The sequence below is a fragment of the Oncorhynchus tshawytscha genome, linkage group LG28 (assembly GCF_018296145.1).
Source record: "Oncorhynchus tshawytscha isolate Ot180627B linkage group LG28, Otsh_v2.0, whole genome shotgun sequence".
In the NCBI taxonomy this organism is placed as follows: domain Eukaryota; kingdom Metazoa; phylum Chordata; class Actinopteri; order Salmoniformes; family Salmonidae; genus Oncorhynchus; species Oncorhynchus tshawytscha.
Window position 1 is genome coordinate 19,270,392 of NC_056456.1, and position 11,205 is coordinate 19,281,596.

The 11,205-nt window shown below is 42.5% G+C and overlaps 1 protein-coding gene across 6 annotated transcripts in view; it reads right to left on the reverse strand.

Moving 5' to 3' along the window:
• Positions 1-10,895, reverse strand: part of LOC112226861 (histone-lysine N-methyltransferase 2C) — a 131,314-nt gene extending 120,419 nt beyond the window's left edge. For 4 of the 6 annotated variants that reach the window (XM_024391488.2, XM_024391490.2, XM_024391486.2 and 1 more), the window contains exons 1-2: positions 9,943-10,894; positions 5,779-5,967 (exon numbers count right to left, since the gene is read on the reverse strand). In XM_024391488.2, the coding sequence (XP_024247256.2) occupies positions 5,779-5,966 (188 nt within the window). In that variant the 5' untranslated portion in view covers position 5,967; positions 9,943-10,894. Of the gene's footprint in view, positions 1-5,778; positions 5,968-9,942 lie in introns of all 6 variants that reach the window. The other 2 variants (XM_024391487.2, XM_024391491.2) reach the window with 2 other exon arrangements.
• Between the last annotated feature and the right edge of the window lie 310 nt (positions 10,896-11,205).

Consider the following 11,205-nt stretch of genomic DNA (forward strand, 5'->3'; position numbering starts at 1 on the left):
CAGAAACCTGGTAAACATTCAATATTATAAACAGTGGTTCGAGAGCTGAATGCTGATTGGCTAACAGCCGTGGTATATCAGACCGTATACGACGGGTATGATAAAACATTTCTTTTTACTGCTCTAATTACATTGGTAACTGGTTTATAATAGAAACAAGGCACCGAGGGTTTTTGATACATGGCCAATATACCACGGCTAAGGGCTGTGTTCAGGCACTCCGCGTTGCGCATTGGAACAGCCCTTAGCCGTGGTATATTGGCCTGGTCATATACCACATCTCAGGGCTTATTGCTTAAATATAGATTGATAGTAGCTAGCGAGATCATCCAAACAAGAACTGTGAGGTAAATATGTAATTGAGAATGCCTAGGACTGGGATATCTTCTTTCCAACTAAATTCTCCCATCATAGATCAAACCAGGGAAGCATATGAGAAGCAAAGCCAAGCCCATTACTCTCAGTCCCAAATGGTATGACACAATTATTATGGCCTAATCGAAATGTAACTGCTGAACATAAGCAAGCCACATTTTAACCCAATGGGAGAATACATCACGTAAAAACAAGCCAGTGATTTATAACACGACAAAACACAAACATGCGTTGATCAATCTGGATGATGAGAGTTGTAATATGGCCAGAGGTTGTGCTTCAGACAGACACAAGCTGGAAATGAACAGAAAGGCCATATTACTTCAGCTACTTCAGTACAATCAGAAGGACATTGAACACGTCAGTTTTATTGTTATTGTCCATCCCTGTATTTTTGTGAAGTGTATATGGGCCTGCAGAGCTGGAATAGCACGCAAAACATGTATTTGGATAATATATTCACTTAATCAGGTTAAAATTATTAGGCTACCACCTCCTAAACAAGCTGCTGGTCAATGACTCTTGTCCAACTACCAGTGGAAGGCGGACGGAAGGAAGAAATTTCAGCATTTTATGCTTCTCACAATAGATGGAATTTGGCCCTACTCAGATCACACTCGACCTCCTGTTGAGTGGATCAAGAGACTTTACTACACGTCTCACGCAATCACTAACCTACCCCACCCGTCACCTCTCATACCATCACTAACCTACCCCACCCTTCACCTCTCATACCATCACTAACCTACCCCACCCTTCACCTCTCATACCATCACTAACCTACCCCACCCTTCACCTCTCATACCATCACCAACCTACCCCACCCTTCACACCATCACTAGCCTATCCCACCCTTCACCTCTCATACCATCACTAGCCTACCCCACCCTTCACCTCTCATACCATCACTAGCCTACCCCACCCTTCACCTCTCATACCATCACTAGCCTACCCCACCCTTCACCTCTCATACCATCACTAGCCTACCCCACCCTTCACCTCTCATACCATCACTAGCCTACCCCACCCTTCACCTCTCATACCATCACTAGCCTACCCCACCCTTCACACCATCACTAGCCTACCCCACCCTTCACCTCTCATACCATCACTAGCCTACCCCACCCTTCACCTCTCACACCATCACTAGCCTACCCCACCCTTCACACCATCACTAGCCTACCCCACCCTTCACACCATCACTAGCCTACCCCACCCTTCACACCATCACTAGCCTACCCCACCCTTCACCTCTCATACTATCACTAACCTACCCCACCCTTCACCTCTCATACCATCACTAACCTACCCCACCCTTCACCTCTCATACCATCACTAACCTACCCCACCCTTCACCTCTCATACCATCACTAACCTACCCCACCCTTCACCTCTCATACCATCACTAGCCTACCCCACCCTTCACTAACCTACCCCACCCTTCACCTCTCATACTATCACTAGCCTACCCCACCCTTCACCTCTCATACCATCACTAGCCTACCCCACCCTTCACCTCTCACACCATCACTAGCCTACCCCACCCTTCACACCATCACTAGCCTACCCCACCCTTCACCTCTCACACCATCACTAGCCTACCCCACCCTTCACACCATCACTAGCCTACCCCACCCTTCACCTCTCATACCATCACTAACCTACCCCACCCTTCACCTCTCATACCATCACTAACCTACCCCACCCTTCACCTCTCATACCATCACTAGCCTACCCCACCCTTCACTAACCTACCCCACCCTTCACCTCTCATACTATCACTAGCCTACCCCACCCTTCACCTCTCATACCATCACTAGTCTACCCCATCCTTCACCTCTCATACCATCACTAGTCTACCCCATCCTTCACCTCTCATACCATCACTAGTCTACCCCATCCTTCACCTCTCATACCATCACTAGTCTACCCCATCCTTCACCTCTCATACCATCACTAGTCTACCCCACCCTTCACCTCTAGGCTCCTCTGATGATGACAACTTACCTGTAAGTGACACTAGTGCAGGGTTAAAGACACACAGATAGTTGCTACAGTCAAAACTCAGACTTGCAAACAAGGTGATGTACCTTTTCCTCTTTTTATTGAAATGAACAGTCTGCAGTGCAAAGTAAACAAACATCAATGGAGAGTGCATAAACAGAGCACACACACAACGAGAGATTTGTCAGTGTCAGGATCCTCCAGTAGGAGTTCTGTCTTAACCCAATCTGAGGGCCACGTCGAGGTGATAATTGTCATGGATACAAATTAAACAGCACCACGTACAGTGAGCCCACTAAGTGGGAAGAGCAAACAGTCTAAATGAGAGAAGCCAGCATTTTGCGGGGGTAGTGGGGAGGATGCAGGGGGAGGGGGTAATTTTCGATGCCACTGGAGAAAGAACACACAAGTCAGCCAGTTTGCCAAGTCAACTCCTCCCTCCAGATGACTTCCTACTCCAGATAAGCAGCAACAAGATGGAAGACTAAATGTCACAGTTCAAGACTCTGCATTGGGCAGGAAACAGTGAACCAAAAAAACAGCCATACCAACAGAAAGTACCAAATCAATAAATGATTAGTGAAGTAGACACTAGATAGCCCTGATCTTTATTTCTGTAATGAGGTCTCGTCATGGCAACACATATTTAAGCAAGTCGATAAGGCCCAAAATAAGCTCAGCTCTAACAGTGACGAGAGCTCCATAATGTTGTAACCCATGACCTCAAAGCCCAGGAGCATCCCAGTGATGACGGCACGGGGGTGTAGAGTAGACAGAGACCAGGATAAATTTAAAAATGCATCGCTGTTCCCAGACATCTCCAGCTCCTCTCTCCCTCTGTCACTGTCTGATAGGAGAGAGGCCGTAAGGGGCTTCTCTGGTGTCCAACATCTACATCAGATAGATATGTCTGTTTGAGTAAAGATAGATACGTCTGACGTAAATTAATGTCTGATATCAGCCATATTCAGAAGATTGGTAGTACATACACACGAGCCATAAAGTCAACCTGTATTAAGTTGATGATGCATCTGATCTGACCTACCTTCACTGGCATGGAATATCACTCTCTCCACAATTACCAGGGCTTTCTGATTATTCACCAAGGTATTAATGATAAATACACTTTATGAGCAACGGGTACATAAGAATCTGACATTTAGGTCTAGTACAGACAATTGTATATCATCATAACCCTGTCTGTGACCATTCCGAACGTGCTGGGCCTATAGCGCAGTGTCCTTATGCTCTCATGTAGCCTTCGAAGTGTAGTCTTTTCTTGAAATGGCAAAAAACCCTAAAGGTCTGGAACATCCAACTCCCCAACTTCTCCCCATGATCCCACCACCAGGAGAGAGAAAAAAAAAAAGAGGTTGAAAATAATGCTGTGGTAAGTAGTTCCAGCTCTCAGGGAGCCGACAAGAAAACCTGGAACAGATTTCCCTGTTCTGGAATGGAGTGGTGGATGACTGGGTGATTCAAGGCAGTATCCAATTAGTCAACAAAATGTCTAACTTCTAAGACACGCCTTTTGTGTCTTATTTACATCAAAATAGTGCCCAGTTGATACATGCTGCAAAGACAATACAGTATCACTAGCTCTAGACTACATTTGTTCATTCTCCTGATATGAACACTTCAAATCTTACTCTTCTTACAAAAACAACATGCTAGTATTGAGTCATCTGAGATGTATACAGCAAGCTTCCCCTCCCCCTCGATGAAAGGTGCTGCCTGAGACGCAAGTATCGGTAATAATGCATACTTCCCTCCACCATCCCATGGGTCTTTTAGCATTATCACCACCAAGAGTGTCCCAGAAAACTGATGCACTCTCATATACAAACCCAACTGACCATAATAACACACTGATAACCTGACCAGCCGTCCACTGCTTGATTCTGGAACAAGGGAGACCTTGGAAAGAACCAAGTGAGGACGTCAGCGCATGCTGGGAAATACAGCCCAACCATATAGCAGGCATAGGCTATGTATTCCTTGGATCACTTGCATGCTATAAATAATGGGGCAAATAACATGTTGACCTACACCCATGCTTTGCCACTCCCACCAACCAACCTATCAGCTAATTCGACCTAGACCGGGAATTGTCTCGGCTGTCCTTATAGCCATGGCATAAACATATAATTTGGATGATTGATTGATAATAGATTGCTCACACACACCATCTCCTTGATATCCTAATATGGTGACCCCAGATCAAATTAGTCAGAGTTAGATCAATTGTAGGCATCATATTACACAGCTCAGCTCTCTGAGCTGCATTATGTGTTGCCATGGATATAACAAATGAGGCAGGTTGGTACTGCTGCATACAATAAAACCGTGGAAAGGGTTTGTGCTTGAGTTACCTGTATTTAAAAATGTGTTTAGCCCCCTATGCATAGAGTAGCTCTGGATAACGGTTTGCAAAATGAGATCTTTGCCTGATGAACAGATTTGGATGGTATCTGTGTAATGTTTAAACACATTTTAGGGAAGGGGAATAGAACACCACAGTATGAGTCATAACACCCATAAAACCTAGAGGTTAAACTGGGAAATGGTTCCAATCGTCTTTCTACCATTCAGTCTTCCCATAAGGGATTTTAGAAACACTTACAATAAGAGCTGTGTTTCGTGTAGGCTTACCCTGATGTGACGTTTTGATAAGTGTAAATCTCTCTAGGACAAGGTGACTTTGATCAATATATTCGCCTGTGATTACACCCCAAAAATGAAAGCCATAGTAGAAGGTAATTAGCATATCATAAAGAACTACAAATACTATGATGATATGGGTGAGACTGCCGAATCGAGGCAAAGGTAAGAATATTTGGATTAACTATCTAATGTTAATTCAAATGTAGTAATGAATAAATTGGCTACATTTCTTTAAATTGACACAATACCTGTTAGCAAATGGGTCAGCTAGAGATGACATGCAGGAGCTTGCAGGGATTTGTAGTTTTGCATGACGTCTAATTTGATGCTAATTACCATTTTCAAATCTGAGCAAATATAGAGACGAATATATTGATAAAAGTGTCAATTTGTCTGAGAGACATTTACATGGTTATCAAAAAGTCACGCCAGGGTAAGCTTACACGAAACACAGCCCTTATTTTAAGCATTTCTAAAATCCCGTATGGGGAAAAAGTAATGGTGGAAAAACAATTGGAACCGTTTCCGTTTGGCCGCTAGGTTTTATGGGTATTATGACACCTCCACTGTGGGGCTCTATAGCCACTTGAATAGCTTCCAGTTCTAACACCACAAACAAAACGTAGACTAAGTTCACAGAAGAATGACTTATAGTGTTTGTGATGACTCAGGCAAGTCTATGTGCACTGTAAATTACCAATAGGATTGTGAAGATATGGAGGGTAAACAACATACTTCTTCCTGGTCTTGGATGTGGGTGGCGCCTGGGGTGCAATGGTGGTGGTAGCAGCATCCTTGCGCGGCCTGCCCCTGGGGCGCTTGTCTGTCTGGGCAGGGCTTCCTGTGGACGTGGCCCCTGCACTGCCGGAGGGCAGCGAGGGTCCCTGGTCAGAGGGCTCCACAGTCTTATCCTCTGATGACATTCTTCTCGAAGGGAAGGAGAGAGAGGCATCAGTACACAATCATGCCTGTTTGAATATGTGGTTTGGTTACTTGACGTACTTTGGAATCAGTGTATGAATAAGATGTGCCGGACAAGTTATCACATTGCCTTGATCAAATGTTGAATCTATTCTACACAATTGATTATTAAAAAAGGGTCAATCTGCAGATGCTCTTCCATTTTTAGACATAAATTAATGTACCCATTGATTCTTGAAGAACAGAACTTAAATGCCTCAACTGTCATACCCCATCAGAACCCAAAATATAACCTTATTTTACTCCAATGTTTGTAAACAAAGTACACTGAACAAAAATATAAAACGCAACATGTAGTGTTGGTCCCATGTTTCATGGGCTGAAATAAACATTTTCCATACGCACAAAAAGTATATTTCCCAAATATTGTGCACAAATTTGTTTACATCCCTGTTAGTTATCATTCATATTTTGCCAAGATAACCCATCCACCTGACAGGTGAAGCATATCAAGAAGCTGATTAAACAGCACAATCATTACACAGAAGCACGTTGTGGTGGGGACAATAAAGTCACTAAAACATGCCGTTTTGTCACAACACAATGACACAGATAACTCAAGTTGAGGTAGCGTGCAATTGGCATGCTGACTACAGGAATGTCCACCAGAGCTGTTGCCAGAGAATTCAATGTTAATTTCTCTACCGTAAGCCACCTCCAATGTCATTTTAGAGAATTTGGCAGTACGTCCAACTGGCCTCACAACTGCAGACCACGTGTATGGCATTGTGTGCGCGAGCAGATTGCTAATGTCAACTTTGTGAACAGAGTGCCCCATGGTGGCAGTGGGATTACAATATGGGTAGGCATTAGTACGGACAACGAGCACAATTGCATTTTATTGATGGCAATTTGAATGTACAGAAATACCATGATGAGATCCTGAGGCCCATTGCCGTGCCATTCATCAGTCGCCATCACGTCATGTTTCAGCATGATAACGCATGGCCCCATGTCGCATGCATCTGTTCATAATTCCTGGAAGCTGAAAATGTTCTTCCATGACCTGCATAAATCACCAGACATGTCACCCATTGGGCATGTTTGGAATGCTCTGGATGCTCGTGTTCCAGTTCCCAACAACTTTGCACAGCCATTGAAGAGGAGTGGGACAACATTCCACAATCAACATCCTGATCAACTCTATACAAAGGAGATGAGGACTGGTTCTGATCCACACCCCTACTTTTTTTATGATGCATATCTGTATTCCCAATCATGTGAAATACATGGACTGATTTCTTTATATGAACTGTAATTCAGTAAAATCTTTAAAATTGTTGCATTTATATTTTTCTTCAGTATAAATCAAAACATGGTTAAAACACATTTGTCATAATCAGTTCTGGCACCCATGGCTCTCTGTGAATTTGAGAGTGGTTACATTTCTCCAGGCCCATCCCTCAGCTTATTACCAAAACAGGGGTGGCATATCTTTTTCCAGATATGATACTCAAGGAAATGCCTAAAACTTACCTCTGACCTTTCTACGTGTCCTTCAAAATCATTTATCAGCTGAAGCAATGTTCAACCTATTTGACAGTGTTATCAATGTAAGAGTTCACATACCTACTCTCTCCTTTCCTGAGCTACCTACCACCACACTGTGACCTCATGTCTCTGTCTGGATGATCGTTCGATGCCTTGCTTGTGTTCTTGCATTCCTCGTCTATCAGCCTCCGAAGTTGCCTCTACTTACCACTGAAATAAGCCTGCTCTATTTGTTTGTTCCACAGTGGATTAATTAGTTTGCTCCACTGTGGTTCTCTGTTCAGTATCATATTGTAACAGTACGAGAGGACACACTGTAAACCAGTAGGCAAATTTGTTTTATGACAAACACTGAGAACAAAAAGTCATAAGTGTATTGACTTTTCAGCTCAGCCTGCCTGACTGTCTGTTGAAGATGATGTCATCCTGTTTTTTTTATGGGCTTGTCTGACACCCTGTTCTCTCAGACAGTTGAGGGACACTGCCAATGGGAGACTCTCTTCCGGCACACTGTCTCTTCCTGGAACTAGCCTACTACACCGGATCCATGGTTGACTAGACAGGATGCAGCTAATGCCAGAAGTGCCTTATTTGACATTATATGCATTCCTGCTAGCCATGACCAGGATCCATCCCTCCACTGCACAGTATACTGCTATGTCATCAGGGGGACCTTGTACTGATTTTGAGATTGTAATGAACTAGCTACCTATGTGAGAACTAGCTACCTACGGAGTCTTTTCCAAAACACAGCTTGATGTTATTCTGTGACTGAGTCTACATTTGACCTCTTGTGGCATCCAATGCCGTCTTTGTGTGGGAAGTTCAGCCAAGACTAGATGTAGTCAATGGGAGAGAAAAAAACATAAATGACACAGTATCAACAAATTGAGCATGGGGTTGTTCCAAATCATTTAGGTTGCTGCAAAATATGTAGACCCTAGATGAGCCCCCTTGCTTGGATGGTCTTTGGTAAGCCAATTGCCTAACATCTATATTCCATTCTTCCCAAAGGTAATCACAGCAGCCCTTAATGTGGTCTTTGTCATACACAAGCAAGTAGGATGATACATTATGTGCCCTTGTCTGCCTATAGAGCAATAGGCTTGACAGCAAGTTTGAACAAGTACAGGTTGCAAACATAACAAATAGATAAAGTATGGATTCTGGAAAGAAAGATTCACTATAGCCCTACTCAGACTATGACCATAAGGAGGAGGCACAAGTGGGTGGTGAAAAGCTGGGGCGTGAAGTAGATCAATGACTGGATAAAAAAAAGTGGAATAAAATAAAGTGTAGTGACCAATTATAGTAAACAGACTAAATATATACACTTTAAAGTGAATCTTAATGTTTCATATTAGCTTCTACAGAGAACTACATTAGCATGGAAGAACATTGGTTTCATAATGCAGTGGGCACAGTTGGGTACCCCCAGACACACTGGGCTAGCTAGCTACCTTTGTTAAACTAGCGTACAGCACAAAGCAACTGCATGCTCAAGTCAGCCAAAACAAGCTAACCAGCTAGCTAGGTTCTTTGTAGTCTTTGTTAGGCTATTGCATGGCATTGCAAATGAGTAACAATATGATGTGCCTACTAATAGACTAGTGATATCCCACTTTGTGGGATACAGAGACATAAGATGATGATCAGGGTATTTGATTAATGATAAATGGGATGCAACTGCCTATATCGCCAGCCAAAGTATCTGAAAGACTAGTTAGCTAAAAACGGCAGGTAGCTACCATTAGCTAATTTAGCTGAGCCGTTGAAAATGGGAGTTAGCGTTAGTCAACATCTACATAGTGTTGATATCCAAGGCTGCCTGATAGTTTTAACAATTAGCTAACATTAAACTTCAAAAGTCAAGTCACTTTAGAAGTCATGCATGATTCCACAGCTACCTACCCGGTAGCTAACGTTAGCTAAATAGCGTGTGGATAAAAGGTTTTGGCTAGCAAATCAACTAGCTAGAGCTAACTCGCTACATTTCCCAAATACAAAAGTTTGCCAACTATGTAGATAGCTATCTAGTAAACTAGATGGTTATCTAGTTTAGTTAGCATTATGTTTTGTATGAGACGACCTCCAAAATAAATATACAGAGATCAAAACGAGCGTAGCTAACTTAGCTGGTCAACTTCTAGTTGTTAGCTAACAGGTTCGCTAGCTACATAACATTACAGTATACAGAATCAACAGCGGTGATTCACAGCACACGTTAGTCTTGCATTTAGCCACAGCTGAAGCATTTACGTGTCTAAATGTATTTTCTAGCAGAAATTCGTCTAGTTTGGCTGATTCGCTGTGTCGAAGAACGAAACCAAACAAGGCGGCGGAAAAACACTAGGCTCGAGCGGCCGCTGCAAATCCGAGAATTATGTAGCAAGCGAGTACATGAAATAGCTAGCTAAAATAACTTACCTTCAAAATTATGAATAGTAGGTTATCTTCTTCATGTCCAAAATTGTAAGAGATATATAGTTATATCACTTTGTAGTGTATTTGTGAGGAATAATGATATCGCCAACTGTCACTCAGCTAGTTAACGTTAGATAAGTTAGCTAGCTCAGTCTTCTGTTCTGTACGAGAAGTAGCTAACTAGCTAGGTGGCCACGCCAATGTTAGCTACGAAAGCAATACCACCGCTGTTAAAAACAAAGCATGAACGCATACACCAATACTCCGATGTTTAACATCACCCATTTGAAAAAAGGATGCAAAATGTAAATCCAGTAGAGATCAGCTTCATTGCAAACCCATGATGGATCACTTTCTTTTCTCCAAATGACAGCTGTCGTCGCACAAATAAAATGTTCAGCTAACTGCCACACTTAATCCTTTTACTAACTATTATTATAGGGGGAAGATGTAGCCAATATCCATAATCCAAAACAGGCACAAATTCCAAGTAGTCTTCTTCTTCTTCAAAAAAAATCACAAAATCTTCACGAGAAAGCCAATGCTTTGGACAAAAATAACCGATGCAAAGGCTAGTTCCTCGAGCTAGCTCGCTGGCTCACGAGCGTTGCCAACTGGTTCTATTTTGTTCAGCCGCGGCAGAAAGACGCATCAGCTGGCGAGCCGGAAACACTAACACGAGTGTTCAGATAAACAAAAACACTTTTTTTACTCTAGCTATGTCAAAAAACATGAAATGGCGAGTTCTACCTGGTCAAAATAATTAAAGTTGTATCGTACTCTTTACGGTGGCCATGTTTAAGTGACACAAAATAATAACTCCCGACTGTAGGACTCCCAAAAATATAGGTCGAAAATATCGTTGCATAAATCGAAGCGATACACTTGGAGATGTAATGGTTTCTAATAATATTTTACTATTTTCACCCTGTATTAGAAATCAAAACTGCAAATGAGGTTAAATGCAATATCCATAGGTTTATAAAACAATTTCTTGAAAATACTCCCTGACCCTGCGGAAGAATATGGGCATTTAATAAATACGGTAAAGTGTATCGGTTACTTCTAAAATGTGGAACTCTGATCTCAGCCTGTGGAACGGACTGCAGTAAGGCCTTGTGATTTTAAAGGGCAATTCCGCCACTTGTCATCCTCATATTAATCAATCAAGTCGTTTTTTGGGGGTATCTGTATTTTACTTTAATATTTATATTTTTGCCAACTTTTACTTTCACTTCAAACCAAATCAAATTGTATTAGTCACAC